This window comes from Tricharina praecox, assembly GCF_024521635.1.
Source record: "Tricharina praecox strain CBS 144465 chromosome Unknown BZA05scaffold_7, whole genome shotgun sequence".
Taxonomy (NCBI): domain Eukaryota; kingdom Fungi; phylum Ascomycota; class Pezizomycetes; order Pezizales; family Pyronemataceae; genus Tricharina; species Tricharina praecox.
Window position 1 is genome coordinate 1342887 of NW_026250409.1, and position 16606 is coordinate 1359492.

General features: G+C 57.8%; 3 protein-coding genes across 3 annotated transcripts; all 3 read right to left on the bottom strand.

The window, feature by feature from the left end:
• Positions 1 to 1429: 1429 nt before the first annotated feature.
• BZA05DRAFT_393088 (uncharacterized protein) lies at positions 1430 to 4396 on the bottom strand. The gene is made up of 3 exons (XM_051483183.1): positions 3808 to 4396; positions 3532 to 3734; positions 1430 to 3476 (listed from the first exon to the last, which is right to left on the bottom strand). Exons 1-3 carry the CDS (start codon positions 4052 to 4054, stop codon positions 1596 to 1598), a joined length of 2331 nt encoding a protein of 776 aa, XP_051341401.1. The 5' UTR covers positions 4055 to 4396; the 3' UTR covers positions 1430 to 1595.
• Positions 4397 to 5495: 1099 nt separating this feature from the next.
• Positions 5496 to 9070, bottom strand: BZA05DRAFT_371189 (glycoside hydrolase family 3 protein). Its single transcript, XM_051481668.1, has 8 exons — positions 8457 to 9070; positions 8303 to 8386; positions 8083 to 8244; positions 7926 to 8021; positions 7438 to 7872; positions 7269 to 7382; positions 5870 to 7210; positions 5496 to 5806 (listed from the first exon to the last, which is right to left on the bottom strand). The coding sequence occupies exons 1-8, from the start codon at positions 8902 to 8904 to the stop codon at positions 5598 to 5600; spliced, it is 2889 nt and encodes a 962-aa protein (XP_051341402.1). The 5' UTR covers positions 8905 to 9070; the 3' UTR covers positions 5496 to 5597.
• A 2413-nt stretch (positions 9071 to 11483) lies between these two features.
• On the bottom strand, positions 11484 to 16428 carry BZA05DRAFT_417434 (uncharacterized protein; the record flags this gene model as incomplete). Its single annotated transcript, XM_051485462.1, has 6 exons — positions 11484 to 12283; positions 12336 to 12608; positions 12705 to 12795; positions 12899 to 14356; positions 14470 to 15089; positions 15741 to 16428. 6 exons carry the CDS (start codon positions 16426 to 16428, stop codon positions 11484 to 11486), a joined length of 3930 nt encoding a protein of 1309 aa, XP_051341403.1.
• Between the last annotated feature and the right edge of the window lie 178 nt (positions 16429 to 16606).

Here is a 16606-nt window from a genome sequence, read left to right on the forward strand (position 1 = left end):
CGACACGTAAGATTTCACTGGCACGTTTTTGTTTCATCTACTGGTACTATAGTTCTACACGTTTCGCACGTCGCCCGGAGGATGGCACGGATGTAACCCGTCGTACGACACGGCAGGAGTCGAGATGCTTCCCCGGTGTAACCGCGCAGCAGATGGATTCCGCATGCCCACTGGCTGCGGATTGCAATCCACGCATGAGACATGCAAGGCGGATAGGTATGCTTGGAAGTCGGACAATAGGTCGGTATGCAAGGTTGAGAAGTAGGTAGGTACGCAGTTGAAGTCGGAAATGCAGGATTGAAACCTCCATGGCGAAGCTCACATTCGCTAACGGCTCACATCTTCATTTGCAATGCCTGTTCTGTGGCCACCGACGACCCACGAAATGGCGATGCTCACCCGGATGAGCGGAGCGTAGGTATCGCACTCCCGAAAAGCCACCTACCTACCAGACGGAACCACCGGCTGGAAGTGAGCCCTCCTGAGACACCGGAAAGAGGCATATATGTATCATAGATGTTAGGTTGAGTTTTGGACGTATGTAGCGCGTGGTGAGCTCATATATAGTACCTACCTAGGCCGTTGATCAACGCTACCCATGGGCCCATCCGGGTGTGAAACCCCCAGCTCATGGTAACTACATTGTACTTCAAGAAAGGCCGCACAGCTACCGCGGAAATCGCGAGCGTATATATTGGAGACAGTCGAAGAAAGGCCTTGCCAAGCTTAACAACCCCCCCCCCCCCGGGTACCTAATCCACCAACCAGTCCTGACATCTTCCTGGGAGCTCGGTTGTGCGGAGTCAGCGGAGTCGGCGGACGGCGTTTGAACCACGAAGGCAAGGCCTCCAGCGAACCCGAATCGATACTATGTGGTAGACTATGGTATACTTGCCTCCAACTCAAACAGAGCGTGCGGTATATGTCTGCTTTCGAGATGTTCTAGCATTACTACTTCTCGTTATCGAGAAATCTTCATGTTTTTATACCTACCGGTGCACGGACTCGCGCACGGACGCTGCCCGACATCCGGAGATACCCGCATTCCCTTCCCTTCCCTGACCCATCATACCGTGGATACATAGTCACGTTACATGCATATGTATTATACTCGCCTCCGTCCGGCTGACGTTATTGATCATTGATGGGCAGCCGCCTTAAGCTTGTATTTATTTATTGCCTTATGCATGTTCGAAACGCCTGCCTCTTGCCTCTTGCCTCTTGCCTCTTGCCTCTTGCCTCTTGCCTTACCTTGCGACACAGGCACGTTCCAGGTAGGCCGGAGACCATGCGTGGGGGTGGGGCGGGGAATGGCTGTGAATGTGGCTGAACGATGGACAACCCGTTCCCGCTCCTTCCCCAGCGTCTACCGAGGTACTCTACGATACGTAAGAGGGTGAGGGTTTGAGTGATCATCAGGTGTCACGGTTGACGGTTTTATGTATGGCAGGAGTGCGATGGGCATACTTCCTATACTATATACCTCCTAGCACATCGATATGGATTTCCCGCAGACATGTGGATGCTTGAACTAGCACCAAACATTCCTCCGACGTTCCCATCCCAATTATTACACCTATTTACACCTCACCTAACTACAAATTCAACACGACCGGCGAGCTTCCCTCATGTCTCTTCCCCTCCTTCCCATGATCGCACCCCGCACACCCGGGCTCACACGTACACTTCCTGCCATCCCCGTCACTGACCTCACACGTACATGTCGTCTTATCCGGCGGCACAGAGCACTCGTGGACATTCTTCTCGTGGCCGCCGCAGGGACAACCCGTGGCTCCGGGAAGACACCTGCACGCGTCTGTAGGCGCGTCCTTGTTTCCGCAGGTGCACTTTGTGGGACTGAAGGGCGAGGATTGCTGTAGTTCCGCGAACAGTCGGTCGTCGCCGTACAAGGGGGAGGGGTCGGTAGCCAGCGTGGAAGCCGCGATTGGAGTGGGTGAAATGACGGTTGGCTTTGTGGAAGGGACGGTGGATGTAGAGGACGTGGCGGGAGCTAGCAATGTGGCTTCGGGTGTGTCCGATGATGTGGAAACGACCGTGTCCGGCACGATCAGTGGCGCCATCGTGTCCGGGGCAGCAATGAACATCGGCACGAACGGCGCGGCGGTTGCTGAGAGGGACGAGTGGCGCGCCGTTTGGTACGGCCCCGCCATCGATGCCGCCGCGTCTGAGGTCGGCATGGGCGAATCATCGTTCCTATTGTAGTCCGAAGCGGCGACCGTCGTCTGCTCGCTCTCGTCCACCTTGTAATCCGACGCGCCCACCGTGGAATAGAAACACACCCCAGTCGTAGCCTTACCGCAGGTTTGCGGGTCGACGCAATCGCAGACCGCGCCGCTGGGCTTATCGTCCAGGCCCAACCCACTCACGCCCAGATCTCCGAGCTCCCGCCACTCCTTCGGCACGGCGCCCATCCCCGGCTTCGGCCCGTGCTGCGCCACCCTCGCCGTCGGATTGCTCCAGCTCTTGCGCGCGCACCCCCGACACGCACACGTTGTCGGCGAGCATGAGCACACGCCCATGTTGCCCTCGCACTCGCACACGGTCAGCCCCGTGCCGACGAGGGAATGGCTCCTGTGTTCCCTTCCGGTGCGCACATCCGTGACCGAGACTGGCGCGCGCTGCTCCTCCTCCCCCCCTTCCTCGTCTGCCCGAAGCTTCAGCAGCGAGTTGACGAGATCGACGATGCACGTCTCGAGCGGGCGGTAGGACATTCCCAGCTCGCGGACGGACTTGCTATTGTCGACGGCGTAGTGCAGCGGCGGCAGCGGCGCCCCAGCCGGGTTCGGCGTGAGCCCCGTGTTGACGAGATGCGGAAACCGCTTCTGGATGATCTTGCACACCTCCGTGTAGGAATATCCTCCGGCAGCAACCAAGAACCGATCCTCCATGCCCGCACGCTTCCGCGGCGCCTCCAGCGCGCGCACGTGTGCCTCCGCCGCATCCCGCACGTCCACCCACGCGTACATCTTCGTCTCCGGTACGGACTTCTCGCTGCCATTGATGAGCCGGTAGATATCCGCCGTGCTGGTGTTCAGCGTGTCCAGCCGGGTGTGGTGCTCGATCGGCCCGTACACCATGGGACAGCACACGGTGGCTAGCGAGAACCCCGGGCGGCTGGTGGAGTGCGCGGACGTGTGCTTCTCCATGAAGTCCCACGCCTCGTGCTCGGCGAGGATCTTGGCGGCGCTGTAGGCGATCGACTCGGGAGCGCGCGCCGCCTCCTCATACGTAATCGGGTTCCAGTCGAGTTCGTTGTATGTGTAGTCCGGGCGCAGGCCGGCGTCGGGGCTGACGATCGCGGCGAAGCTGGAGCTCATCACTACCCGTCTACACTCGGGATTGTACTGCAAGATGGAGGCGAGGAGGTTTGTGGTCCCCCGGATCGCCGGGTCCAGCAGCGTGAGGCGGTTGTCGATCGGGCCGTTGGGTACAGAGGGGGAGGCCGTGTGGATCACCTTTCCCCGCAGAATCAGCAGCGATCCGGAATGATGGTCATGACGGGAGACAAACCCCCTTCACCCCTTTGACAGCCTCATCGTACGCCCATGGCACTGTGGAGTCTTCGATAACCACGAACGACAGACTCTCCATCTGCAGCGGCCGAAGCTTCCGGATGTCGTCTGCCTTCGACGGTGATCGAACCGCGCACTTGACATTGTACCCTGCGTTGAGCAGCGCCGAGATGACGTGCGCAGCAACGAATCCAGACGCACCTAGACATCCGTATGTAGGTATCAGCAACGACCGCCGCCGCATGATGGAGGAGAGGGGAGGGGCATGTAGAACCAGTCAACAAAATCCAATCCCCCTTCTGCACACCCGTGACCTCCGTCTTGCTTGCAACAATCTCCTCTTCCCTTTCCTTCACCTCCTGCGTTTCCTTTTCCTCTTTGCCACCCCGGTTTAGTGCCTCCTTCTCCTCCTCCTTCCGCCTCCGCTCCTCGGCAAGCACCTCGTCGTGCGACGGTCCATCGTCGGTCTTACTGGTGAACACACCGACCGTGTCATGAATGACTTTCGCGAGCGTATCCATCTTATCTTTTCCTGTTCGTTCGTTCCGAATATAGTTTTGTTTCCGTGCAGCAGTCAGATGCGAGGGGGGTGGGGGAGGGCTGGGCCACAGCTTTATGCAAGGAGGAGGGTGTGCATTCCGCCGCGCTGGAAGTTTCAACTTTCAAGTACCAGCCAACCAGCCAGCCAGGCCATCATTACGATCATTACGAAGTGTGAGGTCATGGTGCGCTGATGCGGTGATGTGATGCGCGATGCGATGCGCCACGGCAGGTGGCGAACGCGAGGAAATAAGGGTCCTCCCTCACACCTCCACCTCCACCTCCACCTCCCTCCTGACGAAAAAGAAGCGTATGTACTCTAGTGGCCTGCCTCGACGTCACGGCGAGTGAAACCCCGCGTGTAACCCCCTAATGCCCGCGGCGCGCGTCGTCAGCTGTCCGTGGCATGCCGAAAGTCACAGGTGGTCACTCACGTTCTACTCTACGGCGCCGGCTGCCATACATGGGCTACTATAGGTAGGCCCACTCGGTAGTGAGAGACCCACCCATGTCCAGATTATGGCGTCCGGAGCACGTGAAAGATCGCTCCTCATGTCACGTCCGCTGTAAGGTGGTGGTGAAGTTTTAACTTTCAAGGAGCACTGTTTTCAGTTCTGAAGGAGTCAAGGACTCGGTCATGCGAACTGTATCCGGGGGGAGTCAAGGAGGAGATATATTCTGCTGTCTGGTCTGCTGTCTGGTCTCGTCCCTAGCTCCGGCGGGTCTATCTCCCGAGTCCCAAGCCAAACACATTCTGTACATATAGAAGGGCACTGGCCCGGAGTAGAAGAAGCAAGCAAGCAACAAAATAGTTCTATCTTCCTACTAATTATCTTATCTAGGTATCTCGGTATCTTTGACAACCCAAAAATGGGCGAGCAACAAAAACGTGATCAATTGAAATACATAGTAGAGGTCTCGTTCGATGATTATGATCATGATTTACATACAAGGTGATGTCTGATGGGGATCACCACAGAAAGAATAGAAATAGTGAGTGACAACAGAAATAGTGACAGCAGAAACAAACTTTAAACGTTGCACGACCGCATCGGGTCTGCATCGGGTCTGCATAGGGTCCCACTAGGTCTCGGCATGGTCTCAGCAAGGTCTCGTCTCTTCGGCGCTCAGTGCACACCGATGACACCAAGCCGCCGCCGCCGCCTCCGCGCTCTGCGCTCCTCAATGGTTGTGGGTTACACCTGTACTACTACCTCACTCGATAGGATACTCCGACGGTGGATTGGCCGCGCTACAATAAGCTACATACGCACATGGCGTACTGTGCGTGAGACAGATGGCAGTACCCTTTATGGTGTTCCTAACTGTGAGGCTACGGGGCAACGATTATGACAACATTGTTTCTGTTTAAGTGCACGCAGGATCAATCACCCAGCAGCGAATGATAATAAAACTTCAAATATCCCATTCACCAACCATCCACCCATCTCCACCGCCCCTGCTTCATCTTCAAATTTCAATATCTTCGTGTACACGTTTATACCCCCCACCCGTCCCGTCCATCTAGTAACTCCCAACAAACGCCTTCGCCTTAATCCTCCTACTACTAGTACCCACCAAGACACCGACGCCAGGGGCGGGAATGACCCAGTTCTGCCTGACGACGTCCCAGTAGCTCAGATCCCTTCTCGTGAGCTTAAACGCCACCTTCCTGCTCTCGCCCGGTCGTAGGAAGACCTTCTCGAAGCCGCGGAGGGTTTTCGGTGGGAACGCTATTTTCATTAGCACGGTTTGACTCAGGAGGTGGGGGAGGGGGAGTGGGAGGGGGTGCTAACGAATCGGCCCGCTCTGCGGGAACTCAAGGTATAGCTGCGCGACCTCTGCGCCGGCGACCTTGCCAGTGTTCTTGACTGTGACGGAGACCTCGGCCAGGACCTCCCAGAGCGCGGGGTTGCCGCCCTGGCCGCCGCCGGCCTGGCTGGGCTTCTGCACGGTGGTGTAGCCTTCGGGGTAGGGGTACGCGCCGACGGTGACGTTGGCCGCGTCCAGGTACGGGTAGATGAAGCGGTTGATCTTGGTGAAACCCTGGGGGTAGAGCGCTAAGGATTGGTCCGGGAGCGTGGTGTTGTAGACGGGCGGCTTTGCTGTGGCGCGGGGGCGCGCGGCGGGCAGCGGCGTGAGCTTGCCCTTCTTTGTCGTCTTGAGCTGCGAGTATGAGAAGGTGGTGTATGAGAGCCCGAAGCCGAACTCGAAGCGCGGCGTGATCTTTTGCTGGTCGAAGTGTCGGTAGTCGACGAAGATGCCGTCGGTGAAGTCCGACTGCGGCGGCACTGCGTTCTCCGTGTAGATTATTCCCGCGGCCGCGCCGTAGTCGGCGAGCGACTTGCCGATGGTGTAGGGGAGCTTGCCTGAGGGGTTGACGGCGCCCCAGAGGACGTCGACGAGGGCGCTGCCGCTCTCCATTCCGGGGAGGTGCGCCCAGACGATAGAGCGGACTTGACGCTTGGTCGCCCATTTCTCCATGATTATGGGGCCGACGCTGTGCACGATGACGACGGTCTTCTCGCACGCGTTGGCGACGGCAAGGACGAGTTCATCGCCACCCTTTTGTGTGTTGAGATCGTTGCGATCACCAGCTACGTCTTCCCACGTGAGGTATCCTTCGCCGGAATCGGCATTGACGAAGACGAGGCAGACGTCCTGCTTGGCCGCGGACGCGGCGATCTCGGATGTCAGGTTGTTCTGGGTGATGGAAGTGACTACTCCGCCGTACGACTTCGCTTTCGCGGTAATGGCCGAGAGCGGGTCGATGAGATACTCGAATTCCGTGCTTCCACTTCCCCAGCCGACTGCCAGTGTTCCCACATTGCAGCCCCGGTCGACGCAGACGTTCGGTCCGCCCGCTGGTAGCGCAGCATCTTCGCCGTAAACACCGATCTTCATCTGCTTCTTGAGCGGCAGAGTTGAGCCCTCGTTCTTGAGGAGTGCAATCGCCTCGGCGGCGATCTTCCGCGTCAGAGCTGGATGGTCCGCCATCACATTGACGTGCTGGTTTATCAAACCGACCGGAGGCTCGTAGGAGCCATAGTAGATGTTACCGGTATCGTTTTGTGTCCATGAGCTGAAGTTGGGCTCTGGGTAGTCAGAGTCCTGGCCGAGCTGATACCACGCGGCAACTGTTTTCGTCAGCATCGCTGTGGTGGGTATGATCCCACGCGTTCTAGGTCTGCGTACCAATTCGTGTAGCCATGTCATCCAATCGCTCAATCGGCACAGAGGAATTTAGCACTGCTTCAGTGAGGCGCGGGCCGAGCATAGGAACTCTGTCGTCCCAGACATAACCATCGCCTGTAAGGTCTGTCAGCGAACATTCGCACCTCGCTCGCAATCCACGGAAACCTACCAGGCATGGACATGTCCATCCCCGCCAATACCGAACCAACTCCACTCATTTGCGCCAGCCAATCACTCATGATGAATCCCTGGAATCCCAGCTGATCTTTCAAAACATTATTCTGCAGCCAGGAGTTCTGGCATGCGGCAGAATTATTGACACGGTTGTACGAGCACATGACTGCGCCTACTCCGGCCTTGACACTGTCCTGGAAGGGCCAGAGGTAGACCTCGTGCAGAGTACGGTCGTCGATATTCGACGAGATGGCGCCGGGGCCTTGTCGGTAGTGCTCTTGCTCGTTGGCGATGAAGTGTTTCGCCGTGGCGATGACACCCTGCGATTGCATGCCCACTACCGTCTCGTAGGATGCGGCACCCTGAAGATAGGGGTCCGAACCGAAGCCTTCCCAGTTTCTACCACCGGCCGGGTGCTTTCCCAAAGCGCCTGAAGAACATGTCAGTCCACATATTCGCAGAGAGGAGGGTGAAACATCATACCCATAGCCGGACCCAATGCTACGTTAACACCCTTCCCCCTAAACTCCGCCGCAATAGCCTCTCCACGCTGTCTCATCAAGTCCTTATCCCAAGTTCCTACGTCCGTTCATCAGCCCTCTCTCTCTTCACGAGCACCCACGTATGTATCGAGCCATACCACCAGTCGTGATCCCCGCCGGGAACGAAGTAATCTTATCTCCGAACCTAACACCCAACGGGCCGTCCTGGAGACAAATCGACGGGAAGCCGAGCCGCGGTACTGCTCCGGTGTTGCCCACGCAAGGACCCATCTGCCATCCCGTTCCGGTGGTAACGTTCACTTGCACGCCATGTCAGGACTCGGTGGTAAAGGTGGTGTGGCATCAGTAGGCACATACCCTTCTCCGTCAATGTCATCTGCGACACCAGATCGGCCGCCTTGCGGTATGATTCCTCCCATGATTTTACGGTGCCTCCGAGAGCTATATGTATGCCGGAGTTAGCCACAGTGTCCGAAGGGAGTGTGTATGTACACAGATGGGGACCACCAACGCGTCGGGTACCAAGGCGGACTGGTGGTAGCGATGCCCTGGCGCGGTTCGAGCGGCGCCGAAGCGGCAAAGAGCGAGTAGCCCAGCAACACGGCAGCAGTAAGTCCGATCATCGTGAGAGCTCTCCGTCGAGTCAAGATAACGTCTGCGACGCTGCTGGCCCAATTCCGGGGGGCGGGTCTTTTAAAGACGATAAAGCTGCTGCTGCTGCCGTCGCTGCCATCATCGTCATCGCTGTCGTCGTAGTACCCGTCTTCTTCCCCGTCTTCAGAGGCGGATTCAGATGCGGAATCATCACTCTGCAGAACCAATCTCCGGGTCTCCTGCATGGCGAGATCGTCTGTGTATCGCTCCCCCCCCTTGCCATCTTCCGCTGGCAGCCGTCGTTCTCCCCGCGTCCTGTTGTACCCCGCTGCCATCTCCAGGTCCAAGTCATGCATGGTCGTCATCTGTGGTGGTTGTCGAGGAGGAAGGTGTTGTGCGCTCTCTCGTAGTTCGTTACGGGCGTACTCTACAAGTATTACTCCATCCACCTAGGTATGAACTATCGACTGTTGGATGATGTCCGGTCCGGCATTGTCCCCTGCTGGTCGCTATACCCCCGGCGATCAACACAACTATACTGCATCCGGTCGCTGCTCGGTGTAACGTGCGAGCGAACTGAAGTCTGACCAGTCACGATTCACCATGCGGGGTGCAGCTGGCTGCGGGTGGCCGTTGGAGATGTAAATAAACATCCGCCTGCCCCCGACGCCGAGTCGACACCGGACTTTGGCCCGCGCGAAGGAGTCAGCAGTCAATTGCAACCGTCGTACGCAGTTACTCGGAGGATTGCCAGTGAGCGGGTTCCACCCATCGTCCCGTCTGACAGTAGAGTACCTGCTCATACATAGAATACCGACACGGCAATTCGATGTCCGACGTCGGTCTCCTGCCCGACCACCGACCACCGACCACCGACCGTGTGGGTTATGCACCGATGAGTGGCGCTATTGCTCCGCACTTCGATGCAGGTACATGCATACATGCACACCATAAAGTCCGCCACATATGCATATCCCGTCATTCTATCCGCCACTTGGGAACACACGGCCCGACCAGCCATTAGTACCGTCCTCCGTTACCAGGATGGTCCACTTTTTACGCGCAGAGTTCGCAGCTCGACTTCGGGACGTCGTTTCCGCGAGGAGATGCACAAGTACCTCCACCCAACACCACAAGCAATATCTGCTGATTTGATATGGTATATGTTGGTTGCACTGCAGGTGGATTCGGCAGTCGACGAACATAGACATGGAGTTCTCCTCCGCCCATCTTCGCGAGCACAGCAGCTACTAGGTAGGGAGGTACTCAATCCGCCTGTTTATTGCCAAGTGACATCACCGAGGGCCATTGACCTTCCTGCACCAACCTCACCCACCGTATTGTGGCTTCCCCTTCCCTCCCCACACCCTCCCCACACCCTCCCCGCGCCCTCCCCACACCCTCCCCGCGCCCCCTCCCCGCAATTACTAGCGATGCCCAACTCTAGGCACCCACAACCCACGCCCCCAACCGAAGTCGATCCCGCGGGGTTCTAACCGGGCACCACAGCACCAGGCGAGCTCGCGAGTCGAGTCGAGTCAAAAATATGCAGTTCGCCTCCAGCGTGCAACTTGAACACCGGGCGTATGTATATTGCGGTTCGTCCCCGTCCCCGTCCCCGTCCCCGTCCTCGATCTCTAGCTTCTGGATTCGGGAACCCGTACGTGCATCGATACGATCGTGCCTTGGTCTTGGAGTTGGTCCTGCGGTTCGCCGCGGGGGGGGGGGGGGGGGGGGGGGGGGGGGGGGGCGGCTGGGGGGCCTGAAGGATGATTGTGGATGTGATTGTGAATGGCTTTGCAGAAAAGCAAAAGCAAAAGCAGCAGCAGAATACCCCCCCCACATACTTACCTAGGACTTGGAGCCGGACGATGGCCAGACCAGCAAAGCCCGCTCATCGATCCGATAGTTTGTAGGACAACCGGCCCACCGTCCTAGTGTCCGGCCAACACAACACAACAGTGATCGAAGTCTCTTCTACCTACCAGGTAGTATGAAGGTAAGTACATAGGCCAATCGACGCTCGGAGCGGCCGAGAAACTCCACGCTTCGTACATACGATGCGAGGGCTCAAATCTTAAAATACGGTGCATGTATGACCGGTGTTTATCCGCACACTGCAGTTTACAGTACCTACTACCTACTACCTAGTGCCGTTGACAAGTACTAGGCAAGTACTTAGAGACCTCCGACGGGTAGAGTACGGGCAACTGGTGAGACCGATCGAATTGACCAGAAAGCAACAAGAAAAGAAAGAAGCCAGTGTTCTTCAGACTGGATAACCTCCAAGTAGAGTACCTCTGCGGTGTTGACAATGTCTCATGTCTGATGTGTTGAATGACAGCCCGACCGACCAGACGAACACAAAAGCAGCAGCAGAGAACATCTCAAGTTATCAACGTTGAGGTGACCAAATCGGGTCTGGCCTTGAATCCCACAATACTAGTAGTTAGTCCACTAGAGTGGACAACGAGTAGCTTGACCACCTCCTTCTGATTATATCATTCATCATCACTCGTCCATACCCATCTGACAGTGAGGACGAAATTATGTCGTTGAATCACCATGCGAATCCCCACTAACCCGTCCACCGTCGATTTTCAACAGCCATGCCATGTATTCATTACCACCCACCTACCCACCTAGGTACATCTAGAAACCCAAGTATCACGCATCTAGTTATATCCTCCCATAGTTACCACCCCCAACCCAAAAGCAATAGGTAAAGTGCCATAATGAAGGAAACCCCAGGCCCAAATTCGCAGGATGGCTCTGCCGGGTATAATGTATAATGTATTTACCACCGAAATAATCCCAGGTACCGGTATTCACACCTCGCGGCTCACCCTCACACCTCACACCTCAGCCCTCCCCAAAGAAAAGATAAAAACAAGTCATTAACATCCCGCTCGCTTATGTATGTATAAACTCCAACTCCACTCTCTCACCCCCCCCACTTCTCCTCGCCCTCCTCCGCCTCCTCCATGCGCGCTAACTCCCTCCTAAAAAAATCCCTCTCATCCTCGAGCAGCCCCACATCCGCGCCCATGCTGCGCGGGTAATGGCGAATATTATAGAACAGCGTAAGCGCGCGCAATGCCTCCTCCTGTGGGCCAGCCTCCTCAACGTCCGCGTCGACATCTCCGCCGGCGAGCCAGTCGTCGCGCAGCTCCGGGCGGCAGTGGAGGTAGATACTAGTGATGACGCGCATGTTGCTTTGTCGCCACTTGCGGCCGCAGTAGGGCACCTGGCCCTTGAACACCTTGAGCGTGTAGAGGCGCAGGTCCCGCTGCTGGCATTTCAGCGGCTTGCGCAGGATCACTGATGAGCGGAATTGTACGAGAGCGAGGTTGCGGTGCGATTTGCCCTTGACGACCTTTTGCAAAACTCGCATGATGTTGATGCTCGTGAAGAAGTTGCGCCAGCTGAAGTCGGTTATGGGGAGGGGGGGTTCGGTGGGTGGTGGTGGGGACGTGGCGGCGGCTGGAGGCTGCGGCTCAGGCCGAGAGAAGCGTATTGGCGGAGGGCAGGCGTCGTCCGGGCTGTAGGATTCGGTCGGGGACGAGGTGAGAGGTTGCGGGGAGAGGGAGTGGAGGTTGCAGATCCGGAAGTAGGCGCGTTCTGGGCGGTCGGTTTTGGCGGTAAGCGAAGCGACCACGTCTTGCTGGTTGAGCAGCTTCAGGACAAGCGGGATGTAGTTGGAGTCCCAGAGAAGCTGCGTAAAGTACTCGAACTTCAAGACGTCTGTACTCCAGTCAGTCACCGATACCGTGATGTAGACAATGATGGGACGCACGAGAAACTCGGAACCATTTCAGCAGGACCAGGAAGAGTGCCGTCACCGCCTTCGAGGTGATTTCTCGCATACGGATGGTATCTAGTTCCTCCCACTGCTTCCTCTCGGCCGCCTCACGCTCCGCCTGCTCTCTTTCCCGCTGCCTCTCCCATTCAGCTGGATCGGGTGGATCTTCGCCGATTGGTGTGAGTGTCTTTCCTCCATTAATACTGCCGTCCTTTCGCTTGCCGAAGATGGTGCGCAATGATAGTGATGGCGTAAAATTGACATCGCCTGTGGCCGGGTCGACAATCACCTTACCACCGCTACTAGGAGCTGCAACAACCGCCTTTAGCATACGATCGTACCACCAAACGGGATTGGACCAACCTCTGCCATCTTCTTCCACGAATGTGTTCTGTGGTGGTGGTGGCGGTGGTGGTGGCGCTGTAGGTGGCGCGGTGATGCTTTGCAATATTACCTTGAACAAGACGATCACCAACGACTGCATCTGTGGCAGAATAGCTTGCTGTTTCCCGCCTGTCAGCCTTGCCCACTCCTTCCCTCTCTCTTAGGGTACAAACATAGACATCATCCACAGCCGCCAGCCTCTTCTCCTCCCATCTCGGAATGCGATCTGCCAGCTCCCAATTCTGCTTCTTCAAATCCAGCTGATCATCGACCTGCCAGCCGCGTCCATACTTCTCGAACGCCTCCCTCTCCTTCCACAGCTGGCGCATCGCCAGACTAGTCCGTGTTCTGCCCGAAAACAAGTCTCCAGCCTCCTTGATGCTGCTGGGCACACCGCCGGCATCGTCCTCGTCCGCTGGAGGATACATGAACGGAAAACTCTGGTTAGTTTGGTAGTTCTGCTTCTTCTGTCCCTTTCCGAGAGCGAGGGGACTCGGCGGCGGAGATGGTATTGGTGTGGCGATGTGCACGGCCTTGTCCAGGATGCTGGCGAGGTTCTCGCCGCCACCCTTTCCGCCTAGGAGGACATCCGTGTTTCCGCCCGGTCGCAGGGAGCTTTCTTGCATTGCAAGCGAGGGCAGGTAGGAATTACTCTCAAAGGCGAATAGCGATTTTGGCGGGTTGTATGCAGGATACTTGGCGATCAGTTCTTGTCGGAAGAGGAAGTAATCGAGTGGGTTGGCAGTGATTATATTCTTGTCAACCTCCGAAGACAGTCCTTCAGAAACCCTGGAGAACTCCTTGACCTTGGCAAGATGCTTATCCGGTGATCCGAACAGTAGCAACGCCGTCTTCCAAGTCAGGATCAAAAGATGCGTCAATGGAATGTCGACATTGTCCTCCCATCTAACCCGCGCGATATTCGTGATGAGATATCCGAGCAACCCGCCCTCTCCCGGCAGCTGCGAGATCTCATCTCTGAACGACTCCAGCTCCTCGTCGAGGCCAATATCCTTCTCCTCCGTCTCCTCCTCGCTAACCATCCTCGTGACCTCAATCAGAAAGTAGAGCACTGTAAGAGCCTGCTTAAGTTCCCTTCGGTTCCACGCTTTCTGACTGAGCAACTCGTCGGCATCGACACCGTTCGGGAGGCCATTCGCCGTCGCCGACGCCTGCTGCGCAAACTCCCACTCGCGACCCAGCGATTTCCGGAGACAACCAAAGACGCTCTCGGTGACGCCGACCTTCCGCAGCAGTTTGTTGTTGCGCTTGATCCACGCCATCTGCTCCTCCTGATCATGCACCTCGCCGTAGACGCCCTGCGCAACAAAACTCAAGCCCTCCAGCCCCTTGACCCGCTCCTCCTGGCTGGCCTGGTCGAGTAGGTCCGCGCACCGAGCTATGTACCGTCGCCGCTTGACGTCCTTGCTCGTCATCCACCGTGATTGCTTGCCGGGCGGCGGCGGCGCGGTCTGGTGCGGCGGTAGCGACATCTTCGTGTACGTAGACTGGAACGATTGCTTCGCGCCGACGATCAGCAGCGACAGGTCCGCGGTCGAGTACGAGAACCACTCGCTCAGCTCGGTGGTCAGGGTATCGGTCGCAGTATATTGAAACGCATACTCTGGTTGCTACACTCCGCATCAGCACCCGCCGCATTGCCACCCTTCGCACCCAACCCAACCCAACAGACAGCGCCAGCCACAGCGGCCCTGTCTTAAGGAAAATACCCACAAAGACTCACCACGTATCTGCCCCCCTCGCCCACCAGCTTCTTGAGCTGCATCATACTCAAGCTGTCCTGGGCAACACCGCCGCCGCCAGGGCCCTGCTGCGCTCCCTCACCACCGCCATTCTGCTGCCCTCCAGAACCAGCACCCGCACCAGCCCCGCCACCCTGCTGCTGCTGCAATTGCTGTTGCTGTTGTTGCTGTAGCGACGGCGACTCCTGCCTGATCCTGCTGACATCGATCCTAGCGCCCTGGTTCTGCTGCTGCTGTTGCTGGTTCTGCTGCTGCTGCTGGTTGTGCTGCAGCTGCTGGTGCTGCTGCAGCTGATTGTGCTGCAGCTGTTGCTGGTGCTGCAGCAGCAGCTGTACCGGCTGTGTATTCGGCGTGGGCGTGGGCGGCAGCACCGACGGCGGGGGCGGCGGCGGCGCAGCTTGAGCTTGAGCGTGATTATCGACGTTCCTCGAGTCCTGCGCCATAGGCTTGCTGCGGTCGGGATGTGGCAGGAACAGCGGGTTCTCAGTGAGGCGCACTGACGACGACCTTCGCCGTCGGCCCTGGATGGCCGGTACTGCGAGTGCGGCTGCGGATGCGGGCGCGGCGGGTCCTGGATCGCCTCCGACCGTGGCCCCGGCCGCTGCGTGAGTTGGTAGGTGCAGATTGACGATTGCGTGGGGGACCGGGGGTAGGTTGGGAGGCGCGTGGAGGGTGGAGGGCGGTTGGGGGGTGGTGAGCGTGGTGCGTGGATGTGGGTAGGTGGAGAGGAATAACTAATGGCGCGCGGGCGTAAAGGAGGGTGGAGCGTGGAGTGGGTGTGATTTTTCGTGACCTGGCCCTGGCGGAGTGCAGCGTTGTTTGCGCTGCGCTGGACTGTGGAGTCCCGGGTTGCGAGGGATGTGGGATTACCCTATGTGGTACAATGCGAGTGATATGGTATGGGTAGATGAGAGCACCAATACGGTAAACAATCGAATAGGTAGAGTCTCACCAACAGGCGGACGGCACTATCTCTCTCTGCTGAATCCTCAGGCCGTATACAAGAACAATGAATATAGACGCAGCCATTACAACAAAATTGTAGTCTCGCACGTAAAATGCAAACAAGAGTCAAACAAACCCAGCCCGCGCCCGCCAATGAATATCAATCGCCGCTCGCATACACCTTAGCTTATCCTACGCCTCGAAAACACGGCCTCATTCCATTACCGGTAGGGCGGTCTTCCCGGCGTACCCTGCAACCCTGGTCTTCCTCCCGCAGCCCCACGCCGCATATTCCCCCCCGCCGCACCTCCCCCACCACCATACGCCTGCGGGGCCGGCGCCTCAAAGCCTCCGCCATATCCATCATCCCACGGCATTCCGGCGGCGACATACGGCTGCCCACCCGTTGGCATCGGCATCTCGACCCTGCCGCCTTGCCTCTGCTGCGGCGGCGGAGGCGGCTGATGCTGCAGTTGCGGCGGCGGACTAGGACTAGCAGCGCCGCGGCTTCCCCACAGCCGCTCCTTGATCCTCTGCTGGGCGGTAAGATTCCCGCTCTGGGAGCCGCCGCCCATCTGCGGGTGGTGGGGGTGGTGCTGGTCGTCGGGAAACATTTGGTGCTGCTGCTGCTGCTGCTGCTGGGCACGCGACGCGGCAGAGCCCGAACTCGCATTCCGCCCGATCTGGGGCCGCTGCTCGACCGGCGCATCGAAGATGTCGCTCAGACTTGTGCCGGCGGAGTGCTGTGGCGCGGCGTTGGGAGCTGCGGGACGTCGGCCGTACGTGTTGCGGAGGGAGGTGACGGGGGATTGCGAGCGTTGGTTGGGAGGGGGGCCGAGCCAGTCAGGATATGCGCGCTGCTGCTCTTGGTAGTAGTTGCGGAGCACGCGGGAAATGTGCGAGTCGTCCTCCGTGTCGCCGTCGGCTTCGTCGCCTTGCCGGAGAGAGGCGTAGCGGGTTTTGGTCGCGGTGAGGATGTTCGAGAAGTACGACATGTTTGGTGGTGTTGGTGACGGTGGACCGACAGCTGGGGCGATGAAGGGGTGGTGTTTAGAATTGGAGGAGGAAGTGGGTGGTGCTACGCGAGAGCTTGCTTGGAGCACGGGCCACAAGTGGAGGCGCTACGACAAACAGAGTAGCTAAGCGGAAGCATGAGAAATCACTCTTGAATAG

What these genes read in the sequence shown, in the direction of transcription:
- BZA05DRAFT_393088 (XM_051483183.1), bottom strand. Translation starts at nt 4,054, where the DNA reads ATGGATACGCTCGCGAAAGTCATTCATGACACGGTCGGTGTGTTCACC. An exon ending in GGATTGGATTTTGTTGACTG is followed by an intron (nt 3,735 to 3,807) that starts GTTCTACATGCC and finishes ACGGATGTCTAG; the next exon opens with GTGCGTCTGGATTCGTTGCT. An exon ending in CTGTCAAAGGGGTGAAGGGG is followed by an intron (nt 3,477 to 3,531) that starts GTTTGTCTCCCG and finishes CTGCGGGGAAAG; the next exon opens with GTGATCCACACGGCCTCCCC.
- BZA05DRAFT_371189 (XM_051481668.1), bottom strand. Translation starts at nt 8,904, where the DNA reads ATGACGACCATGCATGACTTGGACCTGGAGATGGCAGCGGGGTACAAC. An exon ending in GGCGGGGATCACGACTGGTG is followed by an intron (nt 8,022 to 8,082) that starts GTATGGCTCGAT and finishes GAACGGACGTAG; the next exon opens with GAACTTGGGATAAGGACTTG. An exon ending in GATGGACATGTCCATGCCTG is followed by an intron (nt 7,383 to 7,437) that starts GTAGGTTTCCGT and finishes CAGACCTTACAG; the next exon opens with GCGATGGTTATGTCTGGGAC.